This window comes from Archocentrus centrarchus, chromosome 14, assembly GCF_007364275.1.
Source record: "Archocentrus centrarchus isolate MPI-CPG fArcCen1 chromosome 14, fArcCen1, whole genome shotgun sequence".
In the NCBI taxonomy this organism is placed as follows: domain Eukaryota; kingdom Metazoa; phylum Chordata; class Actinopteri; order Cichliformes; family Cichlidae; genus Archocentrus; species Archocentrus centrarchus.
In genome coordinates this window covers 25,320,823-25,335,350 of record NC_044359.1, presented here as the reverse complement: position 1 = coordinate 25,335,350, position 14,528 = coordinate 25,320,823, and the positions used below count along the sequence as shown (strand labels likewise).

The window sequence follows — 14,528 nt, the reverse complement described above, 5'->3', positions numbered from 1 at the left end:
CCTTCTGTTGTCAGCTGTAATTGGACACAGACCTGTTTTTCAGACCATCAGGACTTTACTGCCATTTGTTGCATTTCACGAAGACGAGCTTTGTTGTGTTTATCATCTGTTCCTTGTTGCAGAAATATCTCCCATAATCCCCTCCTCCGCATTCACTCAAGCCACTTCCACCACCTGACACATCTTCAGTCTCTGTAAGTACTCTGACATTCACGCGTTTGCCTTTTTATACTTGTGTGGACCCTCATTGCCCTAAGCCTTAAACATCACAACTACATGCTTCATTTTAATAACCTTCCCGTGAACTTAATTCTAACCTTAATCTTGAAACCTAGTTTGAATCTTCAAACACTCCTTTGAAGTCATGGGGACTTTCCAGAATTTATTTCGAATGCATTAATGGCTGCTTCACTTTGATGTCTGAAATTGGTCCTCGCAGTTTGCCATAGCCTGTGCGGTGATGAAATCCTTTTTTTTTTCCCCTGCAGAGCACTAGAGGGGATTGAGATACCAGATATCCAAACTAAGGTGTTTCTTCCCATGAAGAACCTCTCCCACATGTATGTACAATTCTTTACAATGAATACAAACAAACACACACAAAATCATCCCAGAATTCATGTTTCTTCATCTCTTCTTTTTGGTCTTGTTCTCTTCTTTTATTCCTGCTCCCACTCTTTCTCTGCCAGCTATTTTAAGAAGTTCCAGTACTGTTCCTATGCACCTCATGTCAGGTCCTGTAAACCCAACACAGATGGCATCTCATCTTTTGAAGACCTACTGGCTAACATGGTGCTGCGGGTGTCTGTCTGGGTCATGGCCTTCATTACCTGCTTTGGTAACCTCTTTGTCATCGGCATGAGGTCACTGATTCGTGCTGAGAACAATCTGCATGCTGCCTGCATCAAAGTTCTCTGCTGTGAGTAACAACATAGTGCCGTGTGAGACACTCACAAAATGCATGTACTCAATATCAAATGGTTCTTTTAAAAAGTGAATAAGTCAGACGGCCTTGGTTCTTTCCACTAAAATCTCAAAGAGAAAATGATGAAGAAAATGTCAGTCATGCCTGATCAACCTGGGAGGCAAATAAAAGTTTGTTTTGCTGGGATGGGCTCAAACTGCTTGGAGACCTCCAAGATACACTGAGCACTTCTCCTTCATTCTCCTCTTTCACACTCCCCGTGCATTTCTGTGCCGCTGTTGTATATATTCTTTTCTCTTTTCTCTCCTGTACAACTCCGATTCCCCAAAAGTTGAGACGCCGTGTAAAATGGAAATAAAAACAGAATTTGCAAATCTCATGAACCCGTATTTGTTGAGAACATCGAAAGCATACCAGATGTTTAAACTGAGAAATGTACCAGAGAAAATATTAGCTTGTTTTGAATTTAATGGCAGCAGCATGTCTCCCCAAATCGTTGGAACAGGGCCCTGTTTGCCACTGTGTAGCATCCCCTCTTCTTTTAACAATAGTCCATAAAAATCTGGGAACTATGGAGAATAGTTGCTAGATTTTTTTTTAGGAGAGGAATGTTGTCCAATTCTTGTTTGATAAAGGACTGTAGCTGCTCAACAGTCCTGGGTCTAATGTACCCCCATACCATCAGCAATGCAGGCTTTTTAACTGAAAGCTGACAATGAGCTGGATGCTCAATTTCCGCTTTAATCTGGAGGATGCAGCATCCATGTTTTCCAAAAGGAATTTTCAATTTCAATTTGTCACACGACACTTTTTCACTTTGCCTCAATCTGTTCTCAATTAGCTTTTGCCCAGAAAAGATGGCAGCATTTCTGGATCATGTTCACATATGGCTTCTTCTTTGTATCACAGAGCTCTAACCCACATTTGTGAATGGTACAGTGAACTGTGTTCATAGACAGTGATTTCTGGAAGTGTTCCTGAGCCCATGCACTGATTTCCATGACAGAATCATGCCTGTTTTTAATGCAGTGAAGTCTGTCTCATTTCCTGGTTTGTTTCCATTTATTTATATTCCCAGGATTTGGTTTCTTGGTTCATGTTCATGGTTTCAGTGTACTCAGTTCAGACTTCACCACTGACTGCAATGATTTTTAGGATAATCAGAAACACCGTCATATTCCAGCAAATAATTGATTCAAAAGAAGAGGCTGGAATACACTCGGGAAGGTTTCTCTAAAATGATGCACATATCTATTTTGACTTCCTTATTTAAGTGACATTTGAACACTCTGTTTGGTTCTGTTTTGTATGCTTTTTTTTCCCCCTTTGTTGACATCTGCCGTTGTATCCCTGTCCCTACTTAGCTCACCTTCTCTGTGGTCCTCTATCAAATCTTTATATTGATTTTATCCCCAGTTCACTCCCCCTTCTGAAACTTCATTCATCATATATTTTTTCAAATGCACTCCAGCTTCAAGTCTTGAAGAATTAAGCTGGTCATACATTTAATCATATTAATCTTATTTTCTGGTTTTCACTCAAATATTTCATGCACACTTTCACTAAAGGGGGGGGGGGGGGGGGGGGGGGGGGGCAAAGCAAAACAACCCACCCACCTTCATATAGCAACACCCAAATATGTCCCACAGATTCCATTTACTCTTTCCTGCTGTCATGACTAAAAATTTTATGAAACCTTTTTGGGAAGGCTGCAGCTGAGATTCATCGAGTATAATCACACAGGGCATATCCCTCTGCAAATGGACTCACAGATGTCTTATCATCCAGGTGCTGACTGCCTCATGGGTGTGTATCTGTTTTTTGTCGGCGTGTTTGATGTAAAATTCCGTGGTCAGTACAACCGTAACGCTCTGCTGTGGATGGAGAGTGTGGAGTGTCGGACCATTGGATTCCTGGCCATGCTCTCCTCAGAGGTATTTGAATATTCTGCATACGTATAGCCCACTTGCGGCCACACAGGCAAACATGTGTGTACTTTTGCCCTACTGTTTCCCTCTAAGCAGCTTCAAAATTAAAATCAACTTTTGCTCTCCTAACTGACCCTATCAGCTTGTTTCAGCTCTGCATTGTATAAGTATTGTGTTCTCACAGTGAAATTCTCAAACCCTGCCCTCTTTGTTAAAAACAGATTTATATTTCACTCTCTGAGTCTCAAGACCACATTCATTGCGTTTAGTTGGCATAAACGTAGACATAACAATCTCAGATGGAGTTTAACAGCCCATTTCAGCGCTTAATGCACATTCAAGGACAAGCCATCATTAGTTGCTTAAGACTGCATAAGTAGCAATTAATAAAATTGACATGATCTGCACCAAATTTCCATCCTTTGCATGTTGAGTCTCTGTCAAATAGAGGAACTACTAATGGCAGTGAAAACACTAAAGCCGGTGTTCACAGCAGAGTTACTGTGTTCAAGTTAAAACACGTTGCTTTACTTACAGTGCACGTTTCCCCTCAGGTGTCTGTTCTCCTCCTGACCTACCTGACTCTGGAGAAGTTCCTGGTCATTGTTTTTCCTTTCAATAATTTGCGCCCAGGCAAACTTCAGACAGGGGTAAGTATCACTATTAACAAGAAGCACTCCAAGAGCACAAACCTCCACCAAGGCAGCTCACTCTCTGAGCAGCATTTACTTTTAAAGGAATAGTATTGTATTTTCTATATATTTATTTTGTTTTCTTTCTTCTTTTTAAACATACTTTAGAAGTTTGTAGTGCAGTAAAAACAGGTGCAACATGCGGGCTTTTGTTAATTGCCCTGCTGAAACCCATTTTAATATACTCAATATAATTTTGACTGTGAGTACTTGTTATTTTTTATTTATATCCAATAATTCTCTTTCTCCTGACAATACTTTCTTTAAAGATACAACACATTTTGGGGGTCAGTTTGAAAGAAAGGCAGATGTGAAATGTAAAAAAGGTCAGAGGTCAAATATGACATGAGATTTGGATGCAAAATATAATGCTGTTTAGAATCCTCATATAGCAGTATCATTTCCTAAATGTTGCCAGTACAAACAATGGCAGTAAGAAACACAGTTTTAATTAGCTCTATATAGCATTATTATCACTTCTGATCAATCTATTATCTAAATGTGGCATGACCATTTAAATCTTTATACAGTACTTTCTATATGTTGACATTACACACCACATTTGTAAGAATCATAGTTTATAAGTTATAAGACTTCAATTTTTAACCAATAAATCATGAAGGTGACCTTGCAGACCTTGGTGGATGTAAACCAAATTTTAATGGATTGATGACACGTGTGTGTGTGTGTGTGTGTGTGTGTGTGTGTGTGTGTGTGTGTGTGTGTGTGTGTGTGTGTGTGTGTGTGTGTGTGTGTGTGTGTGTGTGTGTGTAGTTAGACATCCACTTTAAATACTCCTTCACCCATCTCAGTGAATGAATGTTTCTGTGCTCAATGGGAAAGCTCTGCCACCTACAACTTGTTTTCACAGATATTTCACCCTGAGATAGAGAATTAAAATGACTTGTCAGTCAGCAGGAGACAACTAGTGTAAACTAAATGTTTGGAGTCTGGCCAATTAAATATCAGGGAGCGTGTGGAAATCAAAGCAATCATCAGTTTTCTAAATGTGGGGATTTGAAGAGTACTTGTATGTTGTCTTGCTTTAAGGTGGTTCTGGCTTCTATCTGGCTGCTGGGGTTCATTATTGCTGCCGTGCCCCTAATGAACGAGGACGCCTTTGGGAACTACTATGGACGCAATGGGGTCTGCTTTCCCCTGCACTCTGACAGGCAAGAAAAACCTACTGCCAAAGGATATTCCACAGGGATTTTTCTGGGTAAATTCAAGATTTCTTTTTGACAATTTTCCCTCTAAACTTGTCAGCTTGACACCCAAAAACACACATAAAGTTGTCCATTATCACAAAATACAGAAAATATAAATAAAAGTACAAAAATGATGTAATACAAATTTGTGAAGCAGAACTGTTTTTTTTTTTTTCCCTTTCATCCAGTTTCAGTCAGAAACCACTGAACTAAACTACATAACTGTATATTTTGCAATCATAACTAGCGTGAAAAGCATTTGCATCTCTTTAGGTCTAAACCTGGTGGCATTCCTGGTGATTGTATTCTCCTACTCCAGTATGTTCTACTCCATCTATAAGACTGGAATCAATGCCACAGACCTGAGGAGCAGACTGCACAAAGATGTGGCTGTGGCCAACAGGTTTTTCTTCATAGTGTTCTCAGATGCCCTCTGCTGGATTCCCATATTTTTGGTGAAAGTCCTCTCACTGTTGGAGGTGGAGATACCTGGTAAGCATGAAACAGCACCCTGTCTTTTAGGTTACAGTATCTTAGAGGTTTTGCAATTATTTTTAATAGGTCATTTTGTTATTCTGTGGAATAACTTACTAAAAAAGGATCAACATAATTATATTTCTTAAAATATTAACCACTTGGTACCCGTTTGCTCCTCTAGGCACTATCTCCAGCTGGGTGGTCATCTTCATCCTACCTATCAACAGTGCCTTGAACCCCATTCTGTACACCTTGACCACCAGCTTCTTCAGAGAGCAGGTGGAAGTTTTACTCTGTCACTGGCAGAGGAGACATATGCTGAAAAAAGACCGCAAAAGCCTTACCTCCTCTGCAATCTTTATGGCGACTTCACGGGCTCCTTGCTACCAGCAGCCCATTTACCTCCAGCAGGTGTCACTAATCAGCGCAGATCCTTGCTATGCCTGATAATGTTTTTGTAAAAATACAGCTTTTTATAAGCTACTAGTCCTTTTTTGGTTTTGTTCTATCTTTAGGAACAAAGCGTGCTTCGATGAGACCTGGGAATAATGAGCAGTTACTGTGCTGTCTCATCACATTCGGACATTTATAAAATGTGATAACAACCCCACCGACACATGCCAACCACCACCAGCAGATGAATGTCTCTGTGATTCAAGCTACTTGTTGACCTTATATTTGCAAGATGATGAAGCCACATATTGAATATTGTTCTGTGTGATGATAAACTGAAACAAATCCATCTATTCACTCATCTTGTTCCCCTTAGCTGTCACAGGGTGATGCAGGTTCATCAGATACATCTTGGAAAGGTCACCAGTCTATCACAGGATATAATATGGAGAGGCAGAAACCCATTCAAGCTCACCTTCACACCTACAGCCAATATAAAATAACCTAACAGGAATGTATTTGGAGGAAGCTGGAGTACCCAAATAGAACCCACACAGGCATGGGGAGAACATGCAAACCCCACACAGAAAGGCCCCAGGCAGCCGGTGGATTCAAACCCAGGACCTTCTTGCTCTGATGCAACAGCGCTAACCACTGCAGCACTGAAAAAAAAAAGAATATAATATTAATGGTCAAGATGTGAAAACTGGTACAATGATAAATTGGAGCATATACTGTTAATGTCACTGCATCCTGAGGATGACACAGGCCTTAAAATGTCTTTAGTCTATCAAGAAAAGTGCTTATATTACTCTTGTTAAGTGCAGAGAGTGGGCTGAAGGGTGGGCTGAAAAGTTCATAGGCTGACCTCGATGCAATGGTCAAACTTGACCAAATATGTTTTATTTTTCAACATAGTCTCCCCTGCGGTCCACACACTTCTTCCATCGGTGTTGCAGGGCTTGGATTCCCGTGACCCTCAACATTAGAGATGACCTCATCATCGGTCTGATACTGCTTCCCAGCCAAAGTGTTTTTTTCATGTTGGGGAACAGAAAATAGTCAGATGGTGCCAAATCAGGAGAATACGGAGGGTGATCAACCAGCTCAAAGCTACAGTCACGCACAGCAGCCATTGCAACCACGGACTTGTGTGCAGGAGCATTGTCCTGGTGAAACAGGACCTCCTTCGTCAGTTTTCCAGGCTGTTTTGACTTGATTGCCTTTCGCAGTTGCCTCAGCAAGTTGGCATACACTGTAAACCCGGATAAGTTGAATCTACTTAATAAAAAAACAAGGCAATTTGTTGCCTTAAATTTTTTAAGTAATGAGCATCAGCTGAATAAGTGCAGTGGACTATGTTCTTATGTCATCCCAGCTGACATAAGGCAAGATGCAGGGTACGCCCCATACAGGTTGTTAGTCTGCTGCACGGCTAACACAGCCAGAGACAGCCAACCATTCACACCTGTGGGCAAATTAGAGTGACCAATTAACCTAACCCGATTAACTGCATGTTTTCAGATCCACACAGACACGGGGAGAACATGCAAACTCTGCACAGCAAGAGGCCCGGGCCAAGGTGGAATCAAACCCAGATTATCAGATAGCTATTCTAGCTGTGAGGCAGCAGTGCTAACACCACACCATCGTGCTGCCTGTAGCAATGATATTTTTTACAATGTTGAACTGTGTCTGTTTAAATTTATAGATAAACAAACATGATAAAACTCAGCCCTGCTGAACACTGGTACATTAACATTTACAAATAACATTTGTCCATGGAACAATGAAAAACTGTACAAGTAGAGAACCAGAGGGTCAACAAAAAATAAACACAAAGACCAAATATGTACTCTTTCAAACTCCACACAGCAAGAGGCCTGAGCCAAGGTGGAATCAAACCCAGACCTTTTAGGTGTCATTTTAGCTGTGAGGTAATACTGCTAAACACCACGCCACCGCGCTGCTGCTCATAATCCTGTCTGTTAAAACCAGTATCAACTAGATTTTCAGCAGGTGCAAAACCTGATGATATTAAGTTGTTTGAACTCAAACACATAATTACAATAAGATAGTAATGTTGTGAAACAACAGATGTTTAAGTAATATAAACTCAGTTTATTTCAGTAGGAGCTGTTGATTGGACTTAAAACACAATTACAATAAAAAAGGACATGAAACAGTTCAGCTTACTCAGCATTAACAAGTAATGTTCACATACCAGGCAATTTTAAGTAATATGAACTCAATATTTTTAAGTCGAATCAAATTCTGGGTTTACAGTGTAGTATTCTCCATTGACAGTATGGTCTTTTTGAAGGTAGTCAATGAACACGATGCCCTTTGCATCCCAGAAGACGGAGACTATCACCTTCCCTGCCAATGACACCACCTTGGCCTTCTTTGGTGGGGGAGAAGATGGGTGCTTCCGCTGCATGGACTGCCATTTGGTCTCTAGCTCAAAGTGGGGAACCCAAAATTTGTCGTGGGTGAGGAAACGTTCAATAAAAACAGCTGGATTTGCTTCAAAAAGTATCAAGTTAGCTTCTACGTGACCAGCCTGGTGCTGATATTTGATAACACCATGGTGCCAAATTTTGATCCATTTTCACAAAATGTTTCTAGTACTACTTTTCCAAGTCCTCAGTTCTGTATCCACTGTGGGTTTATCTGGAAAGAAAACATGCAATTAGCATCAGAAAAGGTTGAATTTAAGGCATGCCAAATCTAATTACTATATAACTCCTTCTTAGTCAGCCTATGAACTTTTCAGCCCACCCTCGTAAGAGCATAACCCATCACTGTGCTGAACTCTCTGTGACTTCAGAAGCTGTGAGACAAGCAGACATTTTTTTTCAGTCAGAGACATCCCTGTGTCTCTTGTACAGTGAGACTGAGGGATCTCATTTTAATAAACTCAGTGGCACATTATGAAATAATAACATAATTTTGTATACACATAAGCTATTCAAGTAAGCCCTCCTCACCTGATTTTTCTTCTCTTTTAATTTCTCCTTCACCATCAGTTTTTGGGTGGATTTAACTCTCCTTATTAGACTTCCTTTCATGTAGTGCTCTTCCGTTTACATGTACAGTTTGTGCTTTGACTAATAATGAAATTGAACTGGTGTCCTGCAGGCTCTTTGTGCCATAGTCATGCTGTTCATCACGACTGCTCAGAACTCCTTATTTGACTGACTTGAACTGGATGAAAGCATTTTGTAAAAGCACGCCGTGTTGCATGTACTTTACTAACTCACAAATAAGGAGATCAAATTTTGTGACAGTCTGCACATAAGACTTTGCCTGGACTACTCTAGTTCTCTTTTATGTTTTGATTCAGATTTTTTTTTTTTTTTTTAAATATGAATACACAATATACCTTTTAGCACCTGTTTTAACCTAGTGGCAATAATTAAACATGTATGAGTTTTAGAGACTGTAGATATGAAAAAGAAAGGTGCACAGATGAATAAAAATGGTTGTTTAATGGTTGTAGAAATTTCTCATTAATATCCCACAAGATCGTTATTTCCTGTTATGCTGTATAGACGTGTGTTTACTGTATAAAATTTGGTACAGACCTCAGTGTAAGTTGTGTGTTCTGTCATTGTGTTTGTTGGTGTCAGGCTGGGTATTTGATGCCCTACTGATTTTTTCTTTTTTTAAACTGAAATACTAATAATAAAAAGACAAGAAGGAATGTGAAGTACATTTAAATATTTTGCCTTTTTGTTTGGAAGTAAGGTCATCCATTAAGGTTTTCTGTAACCTAAAAGGAACACAGCACAAGCAAAATAAGCAGTGGCGTGTTTTTATGTGGTTTATAAGGAGCTAAACTGACTAATGAAACAGAAACATGCATAAAACACTCTATAAATGCATCCTATTAAAAACGGATTCTTACGTTTGCTGCTAGTTGAGCTCTGTATGCATGAAGCTTAACTCCTTAAGATTCTGTCAACTATAGGAAAATTTATGGGAATTATTGTTTTTTGCCAAAACAAAATAGCAGTAAGTTATCTTTCAACTCTGGATTTCCTGTGAGCTCTCAAAACTGTATCAGAATTATTTTCTGTCCAGCCTTGTCCAGTAAGTGATGGTTTAATACATCAGACACAAGTTCCACTGGCTGACAAACTTGCCAGATGTTTCAGAAAGACGCACATAGTATAGCAATTAATAATCTAACAAATTTAAGAAAACATGGATGGATATCCACACCACTGCATGCACAAGAGAGGTTGTTTCACGTAGGCATTTGTTCATGCAGCTGCTCATCGTAAGCGTGGCTATTATCCTGCTACCGCGTGTCCTTTGACTCGCTTTCTACAGTTCTTTCACCGCTTGATTTGGCCTCACCTGCGGTTCTCAGCATCCTTCCCTAGCAGGTGTCCTGTCCTTGGTTCAAGGTGCGCCCCTAGCGACACGTTTATGGACACAGCTACTAACCAATAGGAAGCGTGTCTTGCCTCAGTTTCCAGCTTCTTGCCATCCGATTGGTTGCTAAGGGCGGAGCACTGACATCCCGAGCAGTAGTGCTGTCAGCTGAGGCGGCACGACTCCTGGAGGAGAGAGACGAGGAGGATTGATGAAAACAAGCCACTGAATCACATAAACAAAGAACTGGTGCGAGGAAATGACCCTGTAGTCGCTGAGGTCGACGCAGAAAAGGTACGGTTAAACTAAATGCTACGCCAGTGCTGTGTCCGGTGTTGTTTAATGACTCAGTGTTAACCACAAAGGCAAACCGAGCAATTTCTTAATACAGCATCGATAGCTCCAACTACCACGGGGGGCTTCTACTAGCTCTTTAGCTGGCGAGTTAGCTATAGGCTTAGCTGGTTACAGTGGTAGGCCATTAAAAGAAAGAAAAGAAAATGGGACTAAACCTAAACTCGTTTCCTAGTTTCCTTAGTAGCACCGACACAGCGAACAATGCCGAGCGTCTTTGTGAGGCAGCTTAGCTAAAGCAACAGTCTTTATCTTAACAGCGGCGCTCATAGTAAATCACACTTTATGATGGCTACGCTACATTTAGCTGTCAGGAGGGAGCTAATGTAAATAGCAGCAGTGCTATTTGCCAATGATTACATTCTGGGGCATTTGAATAAAATGATGCTCTGTCTGGGCCTTCTGGTCCACACTCACTGATGAGATGTTTTTCCTCACAGAGTAGACGTACAGAGTTATGGGTCGTGTTTTAAAATATAGCCCAGAGATAATAAAATGTAAATTTGCTAGGGTCCAGGGGTCCCAGTGGTCTCCCACTTTTATTTTTCCACAGCTGAGATGTCCAGGAGGACTCAGCTTGGATGTTTTATAAGAGAAAGCCTGTGTTTACGAATGTGTTAGAGCAGGCAGCAGCACTTCTTCATTCACTTTTATCTGGCAGAATGGACATTCTTTTTTTTAAAAAAAACATTACTCTGCTTTTTGATTGAGAGACAATTTTAAATAGTTTGTCATTTAATTGATATTGTGTCGGGTCTTTTTCTGTTGTGTACTGTACTTTGGTGAGCGTGCTGTCCAGTTTTCCTCCCAAGTCTGATCTGTTCATGCTTGTATCTCAGGCACATTCCTCCTTATTCCACCCTTTACTCTCCCTCCCTTGCCTCCTCATGAATCATACTCCTCTTCATCACTCCAGCTTTTTGGCACAGCCAGCCAGTCAGCAGCAGCAGCAGCAGCGACCCAGTTAACTCTATTGTTCTGTGTCTGGACTTACGCTACAAGTAACGCACGCAGACAGCTTGCCATGTGTGTCACTGTACCGTGCTTCTCCAAGGTTCCTCCAACTCTTTTAGTTTAATTTACAAATCCTGAAATCCTGACTGTTTTTATGAAATATCTCTCCTCTACACCAGCCTAATTTGATTTCACTTTTAAATAAGCATAGTGCAATTTCACTTATACTGTAGGTATTACTATTAATATAGATTTAATGCTGACTTAAGGAATTAATTTGTTCTCGTTTAAAATCTTATACACTTTTCTTGTGCATGTTATTAATTATGTGGAGGTGGATTATAATGCACTGGATGAACCACTGGGCTGCAGTAGCTCCTTTGCCTTTGTAGCAGGTACAGTATGTACATCACACCACTAGAGTGGAGCAAAAATTCACTCCATTTATTACCTTTTAGCAACATCAAACCATGATGAAAAAAAAGCACAATAGTAATAATATTAATAAAGAAGCATTTTGAAAGAAATGTGTTTATATAAAAATTATAATTGCATTTTGGTTCCTTGCATTTAGCATAAAGACATCAACATAATGAGCAGCACTTTGAATGTATATGCATATTCAAACAAAGGCTTTACTATGAGCCACTATACATTTGATAGTATCCAGGTTTTAAAAGGTCAGAGTTTTGTACTCCTGTATGTTAGATCATTTTAAAATTTGTGGTCCTCTATCATCAAGAATTGGTCCAGTTTTATAGAGAAGCCCTCTTTAACCCCTTGCTGATCCTTGAGGCTGTATGTTTTGCCATGTTAATGGAAATGGTTGAGCTCTTTTAAGATGTACCATCTATTTGTAGACAGGCTCTTTAATTCTGCACGTCATATCAGAATTAGTCATTGATCAGCTCATAATGAGTGGATCAAACAACTTTCAACATGAGTGACAGAGATTAATCTGGTATAATTTTGCAAAATCTATTTTCAGAAGTTTAATTAAGGTGGTGCAGTGATTGAGTCTGGCCATCCTTCCACCTGCAAGAAAGCAACTGCCCAACCATCTTCAGCTGGATGAGATGAGACAGTCAAAGTAATGTCTTCTAAGTTTGTTCTAATTTTGTTTTTTGTTAAAATAAATAAAAGGAAACCTTGTTGCAAGGTTGCTGAGCTTCATCCACACACACGCATGTGAGAGCAGCAGAAAGTGCGACCTCACACTCTGGACTGGTGAACCTCAGTCAGATGGTGAGCTCTCTGTCTTTGTTCCCATAGATACCATTAGACACCTCACTCCCACTGGCTTACATAACGTGGTTCTTCTGCCATAGACACACAAATCTACTCATATACTGAAAATACATCAATAACCACACAGTCCTTACCATCACGCTCCCTCTTTGTTTTGCCCCAGGTGCTAGGCTGGGGCTGCTCTCCTGAATGTTGCTTAGAGAGCAGCCAAATAGTTTTTGCCTATTTGAGCTGTATGTTGATGTATTGTTTTATCAGAGAATTAATTTACTTGTGTGTTTGTTTTAAGATTTCAGAAAATTGTTGAGGGAGTGCTGTTTCACAGTTATTAGATCTGATGGAGCTCTGAGGCTGTTTGATTATGCATTAGCCTGCACATTGGAGACCCCTGAGATACTGTTACATAACACAACTCTATATGGAAAGGCATACTGGCATGTGTGTGTGTGTACACTTCAGTGGCTGGTGTGATGTAATGCACTGATGCATTTTCCATAATTGACATCTTAATGCCTGATTGTTTTTAAAATCAGGCCGTTCAGTTAGTGTTTTTATCTTTTCTGAGCTGCAGGCAAAGCTAACTGTGTCTGAAACAAATTTGTCAATGCACAAACTAACAAAACTGACCTCCTCCGGAAGAAATGTAATGTGTAAGCACAGCTATTGTTTCTATAATGGGCTCAAGAGGGCACCATTGTAGAGCCAATGTTTGGGGTTGATGAAAAACAAAAATGGAAGATAATACACTGTTAAACTACTGCAGTAAACACTACAGCTACAATAAGTCTTGCGCAGCCCTTCACGTCTTTGTATTTTGCAGGGAAAATATAAAGTAGGTGCAGTGATTTATCGAAACGTGTGCAAACATACACGGAAATGCAGAATATAAAGCAGAAACAGAGTTTGTACAAATCTAACCTGCTTGAAAGTCAATATTTGGTGTAACCACCTTTATTCTTCAACACAGCCGGAACGCTCTGTAGCAGTTTTCTTGTCATTTCTTGGAGTAGACTTCAGGAATAGTTCTCCAGCATATTGGCTGGCTTTTGTTCTGTTCTCTGTCAAGATGATCCCACACTGCCTCAATAATGTTGAGGTCCGCGGTCTGCAGAGGCCAGTCAGTGACTCCACTGTTTTTCTATCCAGGTATGCTTTGACTGCATCTGGAATCATTGTCATGCTGAAAAATGAAGCTGCTGCCAATCAGATGGTACTTCTCTGCATTCATAATTCCATCCAGTTTGACAAGATCTCCAACATCACTGGTTGAAATGCAGCCCCAATGAGACTTTAGTGAACAGTAGACAGATCGACTGAAGGGTTAGGTTCTAAGTGAGAGCATCGCTGGATTTTTTTTCCCCTATTTCATAAGGACATGACTTTCAGATACTCTGTTGTGGATAGTTTTTTGTTTTGTTTTGTTGTTTGTTTGTTTGTTTTTTTGGGGGGGGAGTCCCACTCCTTCTTTTGTCCTCCATATGTCCAGTGTCCTCAGATTTTTTTAAGGACACGCTGTACTCTGTCTCATTTTTATGCCTGTAAAACTGTGTTGGCTTTGAATTTTTTTTTTTTTTTGCAACTAGCTGCTTGTAATAAAGTGTTTAAAAGATTGGTTCTTTGCTAAGCTGTCTGCTGTGCGTAGATGCAACACTGGTTCATCCCTTGAGTTGCCTTTTTTAAACCTGAAGGATTCATAGCTCAGTGTTAAGTGGCTTAGCAACAACATAAAATGATTATATGCAAGGACTGGACTGAAATGAGTGAAAAAGCAGCCAAGCTCAAGACCATTAAAAAAAAAAATTACAAGACTCCAGCAGGTGCTGAAGCACTATGACAACAATTTTTGTACTTTTGTACAATTTTTCTACTTAATAATTGAACTGAAAATGTGAATAATTTTAAACTGCAGCTATTACACATTTTCAGTTGTATAATGTGTTTTCTCAAAATCCAGGATTGTTTTTTT

The 14,528-nt window shown here is 40.0% G+C and overlaps 1 protein-coding gene across 2 annotated transcripts in view; it reads left to right on the top strand.

Moving 5' to 3' along the window:
• Positions 1–7,419, top strand: part of rxfp2a (relaxin family peptide receptor 2a) — a 39,822-nt gene extending 32,403 nt beyond the window's left edge. The window contains exons 14-22 of one of the 2 annotated variants that reach the window (XM_030745515.1): positions 123–194; positions 489–560; positions 690–919; positions 2,714–2,859; positions 3,408–3,503; positions 4,596–4,764; positions 5,027–5,245; positions 5,412–5,641; positions 5,746–7,419. In XM_030745515.1, coding sequence (XP_030601375.1) covers positions 123–194; positions 489–560; positions 690–919; positions 2,714–2,859; positions 3,408–3,503; positions 4,596–4,764; positions 5,027–5,245; positions 5,412–5,641; positions 5,746–5,766 — 1,255 coding nt within the window. In that variant the 3' untranslated portion in view covers positions 5,767–7,419. Of the gene's footprint in view, positions 1–122; positions 195–488; positions 561–689; positions 920–2,713; positions 2,860–3,407; positions 3,504–4,595; positions 4,765–5,026; positions 5,246–5,411 lie in introns of both variants that reach the window. The other variant, XM_030745514.1, reaches the window with a different exon arrangement.
• The last annotated feature ends 7,109 nt before the right edge of the window (positions 7,420–14,528 follow it).